Consider the following 19040-nt stretch of genomic DNA (forward strand, 5'->3'; position numbering starts at 1 on the left):
TCTTGGATACCTGTAAGTACCAAATTCTCTCTCATGGATCTAGTTTGTATGTCTAGTAAGGTTTCCTTCAGAACGGTGTTCTCCTTTTTAATTCCATTCATTTCGGTTTCAATCTTATTGACTGTCCCTTTTAGCGCGTGTGTTTGCTTCTCCAATGTCGCAGCTTTTTCATCACTCATCTCTAGGCTTGCCTTCAACTCTTTTATATCCTTACTAACTAATTCAAGTATACCCAGTTTGTCATTTATTGATTTTAACAGATCGGTTTCGACCTTTACCATTCCGGGTGGTGAGAATATTAAATCATCAGTGTCTGTAGAAGAGTCACGTTTTCGTTTTGTAATCGGTTCCCCTGTCTTACTCTCCGTCATGTTTGGTTGTTGCCTGTTTTCGTAATATTTGTCGATAAATGTCTCTAGTTTTAGGATTTGTTTTGTGTTATTGTCCAGATTGAAGGTTATCACTCACCAGATTAAGTAGTGCTAATATTTTAGTCTAATTTAGCAGATATTTCGAATATTATGTTTTATCTTGAGGTGCTCTACATAAATCCCTTCAGTCCGCCATTACCCTTACGTTACCTTTACGAACTTGTTCTCAACTGCCCTGGTTAAATAAAGGTATATAATATATATATTTGTTGCCGTAGTAACCCGCGGATGAGTGCAATTTAAGGAAAACAGGCAGTCTCAGCTGACATGCAGTGTTGTTTACCTTCTCCAAGAGCTGTCTTGCACTGGAAATACAATCCCCATTGACACAGCAGGGATTACAAAAGTACGGTGGTTTACATTTGTTGTACCAGAATGCATGTTGAAAGATTTGTTGACCCCATTTCCTAATATCAATCCAGCTTTTCAGTTACATAACAATGTGGAAAAGACTGAATAGTAGATGTGTGTACAACAAAGTAGGCCTATACTATATGTAACCCAGCTCGTCTTTCTCTCTCTCGCGCTCTCACTCTCACTCTCACTCTGTGTGCTAGGTGTATGATAAGCAGCTGTACGGCCCCATGTACAAAATAGGCATAGGCAGCATTAACTCCGTTGCTCTCAACAGTGTGGAGCTACAGGAGGAGCTGCTTAGGAAGGACGAGAGGTTCCCCAGCCGAGGAGACATGTCCCTCTGGACAGAGTACCGGGACCTGAGGGGCATTGGTTACGGCCCCTTCACTGAGTAAGGCCCAGGGATGCCCTTCTGTTGGTGGGAAGTGATGAGATCACATAAGAGCGGGATATAGCAGTGGCAAGGGGAAAGCAGTCACGTTAGAATATACTGTACATGTATAGTATGTCTTATGATCACACTCAGTGACGCGGTGAGGTCGGTGGCTGGGTAAGCACGATTTACTTACAAACCTTGATGAAGCTCCAACAACCAGAGTGACAAAGGCTATTAAAATCCTCTATTGACTCACCTGTGCGTCAATGTAAGTAACATAATAAACAAAACGCCGTAAACATCTGTCAGATTAAGCTAGAGATACTGGATCTAAATACTGTGTCTAAATCCACCGCATCTGCCTGTGGTGGCCTTCCACATCTGTGGTGGCCTTCCACATCTGTGGTGGCCTTCCACATCTGTGGTGGCCTTCCACATCTGTGGTGGCCTTCCACATCTGTGGTGGCCTTCCACATCTGTGGTGGCCTTCCACATCTGTGGTGGCCTTCCACATCTGTGGTGGCCTTCCACATCTGTGGTGAAAGGTGGCCGAGCTACAGCGGTGTTTTTCAGACCACGAGACATCCCGACAATGTCTTCTCACAAAAAACGTTTGCAGCATCCGAACGGCCTACAAACTTATGACCACTCTATAGACGGATGACTCTCACAAACATGATAGTGTCCTCCGTTTTACTCTGAAGGTCTGAAGGTCTGAAGGTAATCCATACAAAGGAATGAAAGGCAGTACAGAGGTAGTTTTGTGCTAACAAAAAAAATTATTCCTGAGCTTTCTTGGGCCGACTCTCTTCTCTGTATACATCAATGATGTCGCTCTTGCTGCTGGTGAGTCTCTGATCCACCTCTATGCAGGCGACACCATTCTGTATACTTCTGGCCCTTCTTTGGACACTGTGTTAACAACCCTCCAGACGAGCTTCAATGCCATACAGCTCTCCTTCCGTGGCCTCCAACTGCTCTTAAATACAAGTAAAACTAAATGCATGCTCTTCAACCGCTCGCTGCCTGCACCTGCCCGCCCGTCCAGCATCACTACTCTGGACGGTTCTGACTTAGAATATGTGGACAACTACAAATACCTAGGTGTCTGGTTAGACTGTAAACTCTCCTTCCAGACTCACATCAAACATCTCCAATTCAAAGTTAAATCTAGAATTGGCTTCCTATTTTGCAACAAAGCATCCTTCACTCATGCTGCCAAACATACCCTTGTAAAACTGACCATCCTACCAATCCTCGACTTCGGTGATGTCATTTACAAAATAGCCTCCAATACCCTACTCAATAAATTGGATGCAGTCTATCACAGTGCCATCTGTTTTGTCACCAAAGCCCCATATACTACCCACCACTGCGACCTGTACGCTCTCGTTGGCTAGCCCTCGCTTCATACTCGTCGACAAACCCACTGGCTCCAGGTCATCTACAAGACCCTGCTAGGTAAAGTCCCGCCTTATCTCAGCTCGCTGGTCACCATAGCAGCACTCACCTGTAGCACGCGCTCCAGCAGGTATATCTCTCTGCTCACCCCAAAACCAATTCCTCCTTTGGCCGCCTCTCCTTCCAGTTCTCTGCTGCCAATGACTGGAACGAACTACAAAAATCTCTGAAACTGGAAACACTTATCTCCCTCACTAGCTTTAAGCACCAGCTGTCAGAGCAGCTCACAGATTACTGCACCTGTACATAGCCCATCTATAATTTAGCCCAAACAACTACCTCTTCCCCTACTGTATTTATTTTGTTCCTTTGCACCCCATTATTTCTACTTTGCACATTCTTCTACTGCAAATCTACCATTCCAGTGTTTAACTTGCTATATTGTATTTACTTCGCCACCATGGCCTTTTTTTTACTTTTACCTCCCTTATCTCACCTCATTTGCTCACATTGTATATAGACTTATTTTTCTACTGTATTATTGACTGTATTTTTGTTTTACTCCATGTGTAAATCTGTGTTGTTGTATGTGTCAAACTGCTTTGCTTTATCTTGGCCAGGTTGCAATTGTAAATGAGAACTTGTTCTCAACTTGCCTACCTGGTTAAATAAAGGTGAAATAAAAATATATAAAAAAACATCTCCTTGATAGGACAGACACTTAAAAACCTTATTCCTTATGATTTATTTTTTGACTGTCTGTTTTGCCATTTATGAACTTGTTATTCAATGCATTTCCATTGGTTACTTGTGAAGGCCAATTTAAAAAAAAAAAACTTAACGGTGTCTGAAAATTCTAAATCAAATGGCTAAATGATCCATTCGAACATCTTAACAATTTCATATGTTAGCTTAGTAAAAGTGTTATTTGGTAATGACGTTTCAGACTAGTGGACATTCCAGTACTCACTGTTTGCCTGCCCGACAGCTAGCAGTGAGGGAGACGGTGGTTGCCAGTTATTGTTTGAGGTGCAATAGTGTACATTTGTCAGGTTGTTTTTTTCTGCCTAGAAGACCCGCTAAACACCAGTCTCAACGTCAACAGTGAAGAGGCGACTCCGGGATGCTGGCCTTCTAGGCAGAGTTGCAAAGAAATAGACATATCTCAGACTGGCCAATAATAAAAATGTAAAAAAGGATTAAGATGGGCCAAAGAACACAGACACTGGACAGAGGAACTCTGCCTAGAAGGCCAGCATCCCAGAGTCGCCTCTTCACTGTTTACTTTGAGCCGGATGTTTTGCGGGTACTATTTAATGAAGCTGCCAGTTGATTACTTGTGAGGCATTTGTTTCTCAAACTAGACACTAATGCACTTGTCCTCTTGCTCAGTTGTGCACTGGGACCTCCCACTCCTCTTTCTATTCTGGTTAGCGCCAGTTTGCGCTGGGTCTGTGAAGGAAGTAGTACACAGCGTTGTACGGGATCTTCAGTTTCTTGCCAATTTCTTGCATGGAATAGCCTTAATTTCTCAGAACAAGAATAGACTTGACGAGTTTCAGAAGCAAGTCCTTTGTTTCTGGCCATTTTGAGCCTATAATCGAACCCACACATGCTGATACTCCAGATACTCAACCAGTCTAAAGAAGGCCAGTTTTATTGCTTCTTTAAATCGGGACAACAGTTTTCAGCTGTGCTAACATAATTGCAAAGGGGTTTTCTAGTGATCAATTAGCCTTTTAAAACTTGGATTAGCTAACACAACGTGCCATTGGAACACAGGAGTGATGGTTGCTGATAATAGGCCTCTACGCCTATGTAGATATTCCATAACAAATCAGCTGTTTCCAGCTACAATAGTCATTTACAACATTAACAATGTCTACACTGTATTTCTGATCAATTTTATGTTATTTTAATGGACAAAAAAGGTGCTTTTCTTTCAAAAACAAGGACATTTCTAAGTGAACCCAAACTTTTGAATGGTAGTGTATGTGTATTAAAGTAGTAAAAAGTTAATTATTTGGTCCCATATTCATAGCACGCAATAACTACATCAAGCTTGTGACTCTAGACATTTGTTGGATTCATTTGCTGTTTGTTTTGGTTGTGTTTCAGATTATATTACGCCCACTAGAAATGAATGAAATCATACCTTGAAGGCAGAACTCAGTGTGTCAGTGAGCAATGAGCTGTCGCCCACTCTTAGCTATGATGTGGGCGTGCCCCAAGAGTCAATACTGGGGCCCCTCCTGTTCAGCTTGTACATTAATGATCTGCCTTCTGTCTGTACTGGGTCTGAAGTTCAAATGTATGCAGATGATACAGTGATATGTGCATGCGAAGAGCAAACAACAAGCTGCACAAGAACTCACTACTGTAATGGTCCAGGTTACAAAGTGGCTGTGACTCGTGTTTGCATCTCAATGTGAAAGAAACAGTTTGCATGTTCTTCACCAAGAGGGCAACAGATGCTACTGAGCCAGATGTCTATGTGTCAGGGGAGAAGCTCCAGGTGGTATCTGATTTTAAGTACCTTGGCATCATACTTGATTCCAACCTCTCTTTTGAAAAGGTAATTCAAATAACCAAATTCAACCTAGCTAATTTCCGATTTATACGAAATAGTTTGACTACAGAGGTAGCAAAACTACTTCAAATCTATGATACTCCCCCACTTAACATACTGCTTGACTAGCTGGGCCCAAGCTTGCTGTACAACATTAAAACCTATTCAGTCTGTCTACAAACAGGCTCTCAGTGCTTGATAGGAAGCCCCATAGCCATGATCACTGTTACATCCTCAGAAAGCATGAGCTCCTGAGTTGGGAAAATCTTGTGCAATACACCGATGCATGTCTTGTATTCAAGATCCTAAATGGCCTGGCTCCTCCTCCACTCAGTATTTTTGTTAAACAGAAAACCCAAACATATGGCAGCAGATCCACAAGGTCTGCCATGAGAGGTGACTGTATAGTTCCCCTAAGGAAAAGCACATTTAGTAAATCCGCTTTCTCTGTGAGCTTCCCATGTCTGGAATACACTGCCATCAGACACACAACTGCACCACATATCACACTTTCACAAAATGAATGAAGACATAGAGCAACACTTTGTTGCTTTTATGAATTTTGTCTTGCTGCTTTTTTGTTCTATGTTGCTCTCTGTATGCTACGTCTTGCTTGTCCTATGTTGCTCTGTCTGTATGCTCAATGATTGTCTATATTGTAATTGTTTTTAATAACCTGCCCAGGGACTGCGGTTCAAAATTAGCCGGCTGGCTAAAAACCGGCACTTTTAGTGAAACGTTGATTAATGTGCACTGTCCCTGTAAAAATAAAATAAACTCAAACTCAATGGTAAATCATGTATTGTGACATCTTGGGTCACTTTTATTGTAAATAAGAATAGAATGTTTTCTAAACACTTCTACATTAATATGGATGCTACCATGATTACGGTATATCCCTGAATGACTCGGAAATAATAATGAGTGAGAAAGTTACATAGGCATAAATATCGTATCCCCCCAAAAATGCTAACCTCCCCTGTTATTTTAATGGTGAGAGGTTAGCATGTATTGTGTATCTATAACTTTCTCAGTGCGTCTGTAACAACTTGGAGAAAGAGCGCAACACATACACACTGACAACACCTACATCTGTTCAACTCTCCTGTGCCGTTCCTAAGCCAGCCTTTCGGAAGCTTTACCTTCACACAGCCTATCCACATGTGCTGTGTTGTCTGCACAGCCCTAAATCCAGCCTTTTGAAAACGCAACCTACCCAACCGCTCAGAGGCGTCTACATACTCCTAAAGCACACTGATGCCATTTTTTGTGTCACAGCGCAATTATAAAACTGGGTGGGGGGGACAAAAATGCAATTTCAGAATGTGAGAGGATTTAACATGATTTTTGATTGACTACCTCGTCTCTGCACCCCACGCAACTAATTATCTGTAAGGTCCCTCGGTGAATTTCAAATACTCTCAAAGAAGGGCACCTATTGGTAGATGGGTACATTTAAAAAAAAAAAAAAAAAAAAGCAGACATTGATTATCACTTTGAGCATGGTGAAGTTATTCATTACACTTTGGATGGTGTATCAATACACCAAGTCACTACAAAGATACAGGCGTCATTCCTAACTCAGTTGCCGGAGAGGAAGGAAACCGCAATGAAGCCAATGGTGACTTTAAAACAATTAGTTTTAATGGCTGTGATAGGAGAAAATTGAGGATGGATCAACAACATTGTATTAACTCCACAATACTAACTTAAATGACAGAGTGAAAAGAAGGAAGCCTGTACAGAATAAGAATATTCCAAAACATGCATCCTGTTTGCAATAAGGCACTAAAGTAAAACTGCCCAAAATAAACTTTGTCCTGAGTACAAAGCGTTATGTTTGGGGCAAATCTAACACAACACATTACTGAGTACCACTCTTCATATTTTCAAGCATGGTGTTATTCATCATGTTATGAGTATGCTTGTCATCGGCAAGGAGTTCTTTTTTACGAAAACAAGAAATGGAATAGAGCTAAGCACAGGCAAAATCCTAGAGGAAAACCGTGTTCTGTCTGCTTTCCAACACACCCTGGGAGACAAATTCACCTTTCAGCAGGCCAATAACCTGAAACACGAGGCCAAATATACACTGGAGTTCCTTACCAAGACAACATTGAATGTTCCTGAGTGGCTTAGTTATATTTTTTACTTCAATCGGCTTGAAAATCTATGATAAGACTTGAAAATGGCTGTCTAGCAATGGTCAACAACTAACTTGACAGCGCTTGAAGAATTTTAACATTGTACAATCCAGGTGTGCAAAACTCTTAGAATTATCCAGAAAGACTGGTGATTCTAACATGCATTGACTCAGGGGGATGAATACTTATGTAATGAAGATAAATAAGTATTTCATTTTCATCAATTCTAACATTTTGTAAATATTTTTTCTTCCACTTTGACAGAGTATTTTGTGTTGATTGTTGACAAATGACGATTGAATCCATTTTAATCCCACACTGTAACACAACAAAATGTGGAATAAGTCAAGGGATGTGAATACTTTCTGAAGGCACTGTATGTATATCACAGGGTAAGCACTGTCTACCCAGCCTACCTTGACTACACATCACTGCATTGATGCCATTGATACACTAGTGCTCTGTCATGAAAGAAAATGCTACAGATCCAGTGATAAAAAAAAAAAAAGGCTGTCATTACACATTTCCATAGACCATGCGTGTGTGCAAGGCAGGAAACATGAACTATAGACTAACACAGCACAGTTTGCACTGGGAGTGTCCTTTTTAGAACCATCAAACTGTATGAGATTACATATATTTTACTTAGTATCCATCTAGCTTTGTGACATTTCCTATGCATATCAACACAGATGCTTCAAATCGAGAAGCAGTGCAGTCGTTCTGATTTATTTCCTTAGTTTTGTGTTCCGTGAACTCCACGTGCTGCAAGACCAGCACAACACCCTGCGTGGATTTGTAGGTCAAGGTCCAGTCACGTTAATCAAACCGGATGCTCAAAAACAGTAAATCCATTTAAATGAGCCGGTTACGTAACAGTAGTAATACACTATTGTTACATACTGTATGCAATTTACACAGAAGCTGAAATTAAAGCTTTATCCCATCTTATCCTGCTTGAATTCAATATGAAGTTACCTAAATTCCAACATGTACCAATGAATTAATGTCTCATCAATGTTATTGTTGTGAATGTGTCATGCATGTTTCCTGATACAGTATATGTTTCCTGACAGGGAAGGGGTGAAGTGGTACAATCTGAGGACTGTGCTGAACAAGCGCATGATGCACCCTAAAGACTCGGTGCAGTACGGAGACGTGGTCAACGAGGTGGTCAGCGACCTGATCAAGAGGATCTACCATCTACGTCGAACCAGCCCCACGGGAGACCGGGTGAACAACCTGTCCAATGAGCTCTACCGATTCTCTCTGGAGGGTACGTGGGAAATTCTGCCTGTGGGTCGGGACGGCGATTCTTTCACCCTTCACTATATCTACAGTTCATTTTAAGTTCAATGATTTGATTAAGTTGGGTCAAGTTGCATGTTTAACTGGGTCTTTTAAAGCATCCAGGTATAATGCTAATATAATTCTAACTTGTTATAAGCATTAATAGGCTTTGAAATGTCTTATAACAAGGCTTCTAATGTCATGTGGGCTATCTCGATGCATAACATTTTCAACTGTCTCAAACTGGCTGTTATTTAGTCCGGCTCATTATGAGATGATTATACGACATTATAACGGGGTCAAACATGCTAGTCTTGATATGCATTACAGGTGCATCCTAATGCCTCATACCTGGATGCTGTAAAGCTGTGGTCACCAACCTTTTCTGAGTCAAGATCACTTTCTGAGTCAAAATGCAAGCCTAGATCTACAGCTCAGATTTGGTTTTAAACATTACTTAAATAATACCGCAAGCTTATCGAAACAATGCTGTACTCCTTCATTGCAGCTGCTGTGCTGGTTGTAGTGGGAGTGGAAGTAGGGAGAACGCACATTCTATGGTTTTTAAGTGTTAACGAAAGTGTCGACAGTGCTGAATAACAACTTTAAATATGAACTTACTCATAAAAACAGCAGCTCTTTGCTGTTTTCGTTGAGTCTATCCAGTCATGGTTTAAGGTGTTTTGTAATAATATGGAAAATGATGCTTTACGTAGTGTCTGGCATCTTAGTATGTCAGATGAACCGACAATGCTTGTCACTACCTCCGAAGTAGGCAGAGGCTAGGAGGAAGTGAGATGCATTGGGTGGGATCCTTTTTTAAAAAGAAACTCACAATCATCAGCTGTATACGGGAGCTTTCTGATTTACAATGTAGCATAGTCAATATGTTATTCATTAACGACCCTGGACTTTGGAATCTTTATCTATCTGGCACCGTTAACTTCACGTTGATCCATTCTTTGAAGACTCTAACAGACATGACTGTTAACATGCGCACCTGAGCTCGGTATGTTTTATAACACTCGAGTCCTGTCACGTGGCTGAGGAGACTTTCCTTGAGTAATTTACACATCACAAACATCACTTCAGAGTTGTTTGATTGCTTGATGAATCTCGAGCGGCTGGATTTATTTGTTAATAAAGTCACCACTATTGTAGACTTTACATTTAAGGGACTGGGTAAATTTAGTTTCTTACTTGGATAAAAACATGATTACAAAGAACAGTTAATTTGGTCTGCACAGCTTGGAAACACTAATCCTGCATAATAACCCACTTGTACACATTGAAGTGTCTGCATTCATCCTCCTCACTTCGCTGAAGAAAGTAGATTCGGACTTTGACCTAGTGAGTTGGAGACAAGTGTGAATCTGACAAACATATTTGGTGTTGTCCCCAAGGGCTGATTCACATGAACTTTGCTCCTGGTTTACTCTCACCAACATCATCGGCAGTGACAGTGCCGAAAACCAGGCTTCGCCCTACAGCTTACCACGACATCCCATCCCTGCAGGAGTTTGTGGACATGACTGACCTGAACACTAGTGCAGTTGAGGGATCTGACGCCAATGAACGTGGACCTCATCATGCAGCCAGCACTGGGCATTATGTTCCACGACCTGACCAGGCTAGAGAGCAAGATTCTGATCTCCTATAAAATCTTCACTCTGGATGAGGTGAGCAGAGACCTGCACTCCCTCAGGCTCCTATATGTGGACGTACAAAAATAGTTTGGTGTCATGGAGAGTTGTTTAGAACCTCTGACCAGCCTGATGTGGAGTTCTGCTGGCCTCGCCTGCACTGCAGCTGTGATTGGAGAACTGGGCCAGAGACAAATCTAATTGTCCCACTGGGTCAAAATGTTTTCAACAGGTAGTAAAAGCTGTGTTTACTCTCTCCATGCTGCTGAGCAAATGATAGTGATGACTTAGCTGTTAATCTGTCCCTTTGCATCATATGTACAGTATCAGCAGTGATGGTGTCTGTGCTCCATAAGTCTATGGCTTCACCATTCATGTGCAGACAAAAGTTTATCTTAAACTTTAAATTTCTGTTCTTCAGGAATCTCTTCCATCCTGTTTGAGACACGGATCGGCTGCCTGGAGGAAGAGATCCCGGTGGAGACGCAGCACTTCATCGATTCCATCGCTCAGATGTTCTCCTACAGCTTGCCGGTGGCCATGCTGCCCAAGTGGAGCCGCAACATCCTGCCATTCTACGGGCGCTACATCGCTGGCTGGGAGGGCATCTTCAAATTCTGTGAATTCTTCAGCATAAGACATTCTGTGCACTTCTGCACATCTCAAGGATTTAAAAGCATTGGATTGGAGTGTGCATTGTTGATATTGGAATTCATTTGATTACCTATTAGTACAGATAGATAACGATTTTCTTTTTCAGCTGTGAAGTTTATTGAGATGAAGATGGAGGCAATTCAGAAGCGAGTGGACACAAACCAGGAAGTTGAGGGAGAATACTTAACGTACCTCCTCTCCAATACAAAGATGACCAATAAGGAGGTGTACGGCAGCATCGCTGAGCTGTTATTGGCTGGAGTCGATACGGTAAGTAAATCTGCGGAGGTTAAACTACCGTCTCAGTTTATGCGGTGTGTGAGTTTCAAATTAGGGGAAGCAACCCGGGGGGGAAAAATCCTTTATAATAAAGTAGCCTATTGCATGTACACTACCAGTCAAAAGTTTGGACACACGGGGGGTGCTGTTGTAAGCCAAGGATGTAGAACGCATTTCCCTAGTTAGTGACCAAATTTAGAAAAAAGAAAAGTATTTAATAAGAATATTTAATTCATTCAGATCTAGGATGTGTTATTTTAGTGTTCCCTTTATTTTTTTGAGCAGTGTATATATATATTGTTTATTCTATGGTTGTCGCAGTTTTCATGGTTCAGTCGCAGTTTTACCACTTTTATTGCTCTTAAACCAGAAGAAATCCAAATTTTCGCCTAAAATGACATACCCAAATCAAACTGCCTGTAGCTCAGGCCCTGAAGCAAGGATATGCATATTCTTGGTACCATTTGAAAGGAAACGCTTTGAAGTTTATGGAAATGTGAAAGGAATGTAGTAGAATATAACACAATAGATCTGGTAAAAGATAATACAAAGAAAAAAACAACTGTTCTTTTTTTTTTTTTTTTTTTTTTTGTACCATCTTTAAATCCCTGGATGCGGAGAAAGCATTTGACCGGGTGGAATAGAAATACCTTTTTTACACTATATAAATTTGGCTTTGGCTCCAAATTCATTACTTGGATAAGACTTCTGTACTCATCCCCTCAAGCCTCTGTCAGGAATAATAACACTTAATCAGATTGCTTCCTTTTGCAACGATCGACACGCCAGGGTTGCCCTTTAAGTCCCTTACTGTTTGCCCTCGACATAGAACCCCTTGCAATAGCACTTCGCTCCAACCCCCTCATCAAAGGTATAGTCAGATACTGACACGAACACAAACTGTCTTTATATGCAGATTTATTATTATACACATCTGAGCTTTCTTTTTCTGTTCCTGCTGCCCTTGCCACTTTCACATCCTTCGGTCACTTATCAGGGTATGAACTGAATCTCAGTAAAAGCGAATTGATGGCGAATTAATTATATTAAAATAAATACTCTCCCTAAATTCTTATCTCTATCAGTGCCTACCGATTCTTATTCCCAATATGTTTTTAAAAAAGATTGACGGCCTAATTCCACCTTTTTTATATGGGACAAAAAGCCCCCTAGGATATGAAAACAGCTTTTGTAGTGGCCCAGACCAGACGGCGGTCTAGCGCTACCGGATTTAAGATTCTATTATTGGGCCGCTAACCTTAGGATTATTCAGTACTGGTTGCAGAGCAGGGAGATATTCCTACCCCCAATTTGAATAGAGATGGAGGACGCCTCATCTATACCGGCATCATTGTCTGCCCTCGCTCGCTCCTCTGTTACTCCTCCTTCACCAAAAATATGTGTCAAAACAACATTGAAGATCTGGAGTCAATTTAGACGCCACTTTGGGTTTCAGACAACCTCTTCTTTCGCTTCGGTAGCCTCAAACCCAGCTTTTCCCCCATCTATGGTTGCTGCTGCTTTCTCAACATGGTCTAGTCTTGGTATTAAAATATTTAGAGATCTCTATATTAACAATACATTAAATACGTTTGAACAATTATTAGCTAAATTTGGTCTCCACAGACATAATTTATTTAGGTTCTTACAAGTCAAGAGTTACGTCCACAGCATAGGTCCAGGATTCCCCCCCCTTCCTGATGAAAGACAGTTTGACATCTTTCTTATCCCACTTCCTACTCTAAAAGGCAACTTGTCAATAATCTATAGTCAAATTTGCTCACTACAAACCACCTCATCAAACAATATTAAATCCTCATGGGAGGAGGAACTGGGTGAGGAAATATCTGATGAGCTATGGGAAGGGGCACTCAAAAGGCTACATACCTCTTCTATTTGCGCTCGGCACGGTCTCATTCAATGCAAACTCATTCATAGGGCTCACTGGACCAAAGCGAGATTATCCAAAATGTAAAACGGATGTGAACCCTAATTGTGTATTATGTAACCATGTAACCAGTCTCCTGCTAATCACGTACACATAATTTGATGTTGCCCATCTCTTGGTGGTTTCTGGAAAGACCTCTTTAACGCACTCTCAGAATTAAGCGGCACACAGATCGAACCAGACCCTTTTATTGCATTATTTGGGTTTTCCTTTCCCACAATACAACTGGCCAAAATGAATAAGGATGTAATTTCCTTTGTCACTTTGTTAGCGAGACGATTAATTTGACTTAGATGGAAATCCTCTGCACCCCCTTCTCATGCTCTTTGTATTAAATCCATTTTGAATTGCATGAAGTTGGAAAAAATTAAACACACCCTCAATGGGTCTATAGACAAATTCTATGCAATGTGGGCTCCCTTCTTTTCTTATGTTAAACGACTACATTTCCCTGCAGTTCCAGAGTGATGTATATTTATACATCGGTGACGTAAGAGGCCTGGTATGTGTATACACGGAATCTCGGATGATAAGGAGGACTATTATCTGTGCTAGTTGACTTGTAACAACTATTATTTTCTGTCTTTGTTTTTTTTGTTATTCCTCTCTCACTCTTTGTTTTGCTGTATTGTTGTCCTTGATGTGTTTTATATTACTACCAAATAACTTACAAGTTTAATTATTTTGTAAATATGGTGTTTGAAAATCCAATAAACACAGTAAAAAAAAAAAAAATGGACACCTACTCATTCAAGGATTTTTCTTTATTTTACTATTTTCTTAAATATATTTCACCCCTTTTTCTCCCTAATTTTGTGGTATCCAATTGGTAGTTACAGTCTTGTCTCATCACTGCAACTGCTGCAACTCCTCAAACACAACCCAGCACAATGCCTGCTTCACCCGGAAGCCAGCCACACCAATGTGTTGGAGGAAACACCGTACACCTGGCGACTGTGTCAGCGTGCACTGCGCCCGGCCCTTCACAGGAGTCGCTAGTGCGCGATGGGACAAAGATATCCCTGCCGGCCAAACACTCCCCTAACCCGGATGACGCTGGGCCAATTATGCTTCGCCCATGGGTCTCCCGGTCGCGGCCGGCTGCGACACAGCCTGGACTCGAACCCAGAATCTCTAGTGGCACAGCTACCACTGTGCCACTCGAGAAGCTAATATACTATTTTCTACATTGTAGAATAGTAGTGAAGACATCAAAACTATGAAATAACACACATGGAATCTTGTAATAACCAAAAAGGTGTTAAACAAATCAAAATATATTTTAGATTCTTCAAAGTAGCCACCCTTTGCCTTGATGACAGCTTTGCACACTCTTGGCATTCTCTCAACCAGCTTCACCTGGAATGCTTTTCCAACAGTCTTGAAGGAGTTCCCACATATGCTGAGCACTTTTTGGTTGCTTTTCCTTCACCCTGCGATCCAACTCATCTCAATTGGGTTGAGGTTGGGTGATTGTGGAGGCTAGGTCATCTGATGCAGCACTCATCACTCTCCTTCTTGGTCAAATATCCCTTACACAGCCTGGAGGTGTGTTGGGCCATTGTCCTGTTGAAAAACAAATGATAGTCCCATTAAGTGCAAACCAGATGTGATGGTGTATCGCTGCAAAATGTGGTGGTAGCCATGCTGGTTAAGTGTGCCTTGAATTCTAAGTAAATAATTGACATTGTCCCCAGCAAAGCACCCCCACACCATCACACCTCCTCCTCCATGCTTCACGGTGGGATCCACATATGCAGAGATCATCCGTTCACCTACTCTGCGTCTCACAAAGACACAGCGGTTGGAACCAAAAATCTCAAATTTGGACTCATCAGACCAAAGGACAGATTTCTACCCGTCCATTGCTCGTATTTCTTGGCCCAAGCAAGTCTCTTCTTATTATGGGTGTCCTTTAGTATTTTTTAATTTAACCCAACTAGGCAAGTCAGTTAAGAACAAATTCTTATTTACAATGACGGCCTACCAGGGAACGGTGGGTTAACTGCCTTGTTCAGGGGCAGAATGACAGATTTTTACCTTGTTAGCTCAGGGATTCATACCAGCAACCTTTCAGTTATTGGCCCAATGCTCTAACCACTAGGCTACCTGCCGCCCCAGTGGTTTCTATGCAGAAATTCGAACATGAAGGCCTGATTCACACAGTCTCTGAACAGTTGGTGTTGTGATGTGTCTGTTACTTGAACACTCTGTGAAGCATTTATTTTGGCTGCAATTTCTGAGGCTGGTAACTCTAAGAACTTATCCTCCTGCAGCAGAGGTAACTCTGGATCTTCCTTTCCTGTGGCGGTCCTCATGAGAGCCAGTTTCATCATAGCACTTGATGATTTTTGTGACTGCACTTGAAGAAACTTTCAAAGTTCTTGACATTTTCCACATTGACTGACCTTCAAGTCTTGAAGTAATGATGGGCTGTCATTTCTCTTTGCTTATTTGAGATGTTCTTGCCATAATATTGACTTGGTCTTTTACCAAATAGGGCTATCTTCTGTATACCACCCCTACCTTGTAACAACACAACTGATTGGCTCAAATGCATAAAGAAGGAAATAAATTCCTTTTAACAAGGCACACCTGTTAATTGAAATGCATTCCAGGTGACTACCTCATGAAGCTGGTTGAGAGAATGCCAAGGGGTATGCAAAGCTGTCATCAAGGCAAAAGGTGGCTACTTTAAAGAATCTCAAACATATAATATATTTAGATTTAACACTTTTTTTGGTTACTACATGATTCTGTATGTTATTATTCTACAAAGTAAAAAAGAAACTCTGCAATGAGTAGGTGTGTCCAAACTTTTGACTAGTACTTTAGGTGTCATAACCAGCCATAAAAGAACTACAGTGGTAGTTCAAATTATTCTTTGTGTCAATAAAGGAGATCTCTTTAGGCTCCCCCTTGTCTTTGTGTTCGGTCACTGGGAAACAGAACAGCTGTTCAATGCTGGAGTAGTTGGGCTCCAGAGGAGCGTCTTTCTTACAGTAGTTGTCATAACCAGCCATAAAATAATGCAATATATGTCACAATAGGTCTAAATATATGTGTCATAACAGCTGACATAACTTGTCGTAACCGGTCATAATATGGTCATGTCAGCTGTTATGAAATATTATGACATGGTTTGGACTGTGTCAAAACGTTGTGACGCTAGGTGTCAAGTAAAGTGTTACAGAATGCTGTTCATCGATTACAACTCAGCCTTCAACACCATAGTGCCCTTCCTGATGGGCTGACACCAAGTTGTGACGGTAGGCAACAACACCTCTGCCACGCTGATCCTCAACACGGGAGTCCTACAGGGGTGCATGCTCAGCCCCCTCCTGTACTCCCTGTTCACCCATGACTGCGTGGCACTCAATCATCAAGTTTGCTGACGACACAAAAGTGGTAGTGATTGCCAACAATGACGAGACAGCCTACAGGGAGGAGGTGAGAGCCATGGCAGAGTAGTGCCAGGAAAATAACCTCTCCCTCAATGTCAACAAAATAAAGGAGCTGATCGTGGACTACAGGAGACAGCAGAGAGAGCACGCCCTCATGTCACAGGAAGGCCAAGAAGATCATCAAGGACCTCAGCCACCTGAACCACTGCCTGTTCACCCCGCTACCATCTAGAAGGTGGAGGCAGTTTAGGTGCGTCAAAGCTTGTACCGAGAGACAGAAACTATATTTCAATCTCCAGGCCATCAGACTGGCTTCATTAACTGTTAATCTGATGGATTTTGGATGTCCTTGGTCTTATTTATTTGTTTGGGGGTCTATACATGAGGCCAACTTCACCATATTGTCCTGGAGGCATACGTACACACCCAGTCTCATTTCTTTGGTGAATGTCATTGTCATGGATGTGTTATTAGCTGGGCTAGCGTATATCAACACTATTTTTGGACACTATTGTCAAATTGTTTGCTATCCCTTTTCCTTTCTTTCTGTGCCACTAAATATACCCTACTGGTAATGTTACTAGGGCCACGTTCAGTTGAAAAATGTTCTTGAATTAAGTTATTTGTTCTTCATAGTATATTTCTAAAACGTTGTGTCCTGCTGAACGCTCCCCCTGGTTGTTAGCTATAGCTAGCTAATGAGGTAACATCACTGAACAAGGTGTAGCCTAAACAAATGGTTGACGGCCCAGTCCAAAAGTAGCCTAGTTTTAGAACAGCCCACGATATGCTTTATGAATGTAAAATGTGGCCTGCCTATGCATGATAGAAAGAAAAAAACGTAGTGCCCTTTTATGAGTCATGTCTTTTGAACGGTAGCCTAAGGGCTAGAATCAAGACGTTTTCTCTGAAGAAAAGATGGAGACTTGGATACAGAACCTGTATATGAAATTCAGTGGGAAAAGTGGAAGGATTGATCGAGACTACAAATTCAAAGACAGCCTACTTTTCTAAAGCATACTGAAGTGGGAGAAAAACATAGCTAGACTATTGTTTTACTATTAAACTCAATGCTGCTATTGTCTTTAATATCGTAAAGCAGCTTGTGTTTTTTAACCAGGCAAAGGGTAGCTAACTAGAAGGCTGGTGGTGACTGTTTAGCTAAGGTGAAGCAAGAGGGTCACCTGCGTGATGTGTATAATCAGAGCCTGTCTGCCTACACTCGTTGCTTGCGCCCAGCAGCTCACCAGCTGATGCAGGCCGTGTTGCTACTCATCTGTGCTGCTAATATTAATTGTGTTTATCACTGAAAAGCTCTCCATCACTCCAAAAGGTTTTGTCCAGTCCAGTTAGTAGTACGATTTTAGTTACAGAGATAATTTTGTCTTGTCTCGTTTTAGTGAACTGAAAAATAATAGTTATTTTTTTTCTGGCTCTATTTAGTCAGTTATAGTCTCGTCAATTGTCACTGAAAAATAGGTGTTTGACAAATATTTGAGTCACTTTTTGTTGACAAAATTAACACTGATTCATGTCTGAGTAACTCAAACATTACAACAAAATCAATGGGCTATAAAAACCTAGCTAAAAATGCAGTGGCGTGCCGTGGGCCTGGGGCCTGGGCCTTCAGTGAGGTACTACACAGTCCCACCCGAATTAATCCACCTCATTATGATGCCATGGCTCTAGAAACTATACATTTAGACAGAAACGCAGTATAACCAGGCGTTGCGTCACCTTGAAATTGACAAATTGACATTTTTGGGTAAACAGTGTTTACCCAAAAACATGACACAATCAATGAGTCTTTTCAATATTTCCCTTCACCTTTTCATTGTGCAGCTCCGTTGCCCTGCACGTTTGTTCTTTGAGCTGTAGATTCACTCCGGTGTCCCCAAAAGTTTTCAAAAGCACCATTGCTTGTTAGTGCCCAGCCGTACTTTGGTGTCTCGTTGCTGCCTTGGTTAGACAACTCAAGTTTGCAAAGCCAGTGTGGCTCCAAACACCAAATCGATCACTTGCAAATAATAGGCATTCCCAGCAGTACAGTTTGCAGTGCTTCTCGGAGCCAAGGAGCCTGTGAGCCATTGACAGCGCTCGTAGTTGAAACTTTGAAAGTGGCGAGCGAACGAGGCACTTTCCCGCCTGTGACAGGCTTTGTGGCGTCGGGCGACCTCTCCTTACAATGTCTAACTTTTCTTGAAAAGTTCGTCTTGAGAATGGCGTTATAATTATATCCTCGACCAAATCGATATCTTCTCCTCCTTCCGCCATTGTGGGTTGAAAAAACAGCTTAGTAGTACGCGAATTAATTTGTTTATCAAATTCAGTTTCCTAGATCTCCATAGGACCTGCCTCTCAATATTGGTAATCCAATCAAAAGACGTGCACGCACTACGCCTGCTAGCTGGCTCCTGTGTAACACTGGAGCCAGCCAGAAGGCGTACAATAGCCAACTCTAAAGCTGATTGGTTGACACTAAATTTTCATTTCCATTCACTATAAGCTACAAGCGCCCGCACTGTTGATTCTGAAGGCCTGAGG

General features: G+C 41.6%; 1 protein-coding gene across 1 annotated transcript in view; it reads left to right on the forward strand.

Annotated features, from left to right (window-relative positions):
- LOC120064454 (sterol 26-hydroxylase, mitochondrial-like) overlaps nucleotides 1-19040 on the forward strand; it is a 31564-nt gene that overhangs the window by 8372 nt on the left and 4152 nt on the right. The window contains exons 2-5 of the mRNA XM_039015043.1: nucleotides 989-1179; nucleotides 8355-8554; nucleotides 10633-10830; nucleotides 10972-11135. Coding sequence (XP_038870971.1) covers nucleotides 989-1179; nucleotides 8355-8554; nucleotides 10633-10830; nucleotides 10972-11135 — 753 coding nt within the window. The remainder of the gene's footprint in view (nucleotides 1-988; nucleotides 1180-8354; nucleotides 8555-10632; nucleotides 10831-10971; nucleotides 11136-19040) is intronic.

This window comes from Salvelinus namaycush, chromosome 19 (genome assembly GCF_016432855.1).
Source record: "Salvelinus namaycush isolate Seneca chromosome 19, SaNama_1.0, whole genome shotgun sequence".
Lineage (NCBI taxonomy): Eukaryota > Metazoa > Chordata > Actinopteri > Salmoniformes > Salmonidae > Salvelinus > Salvelinus namaycush.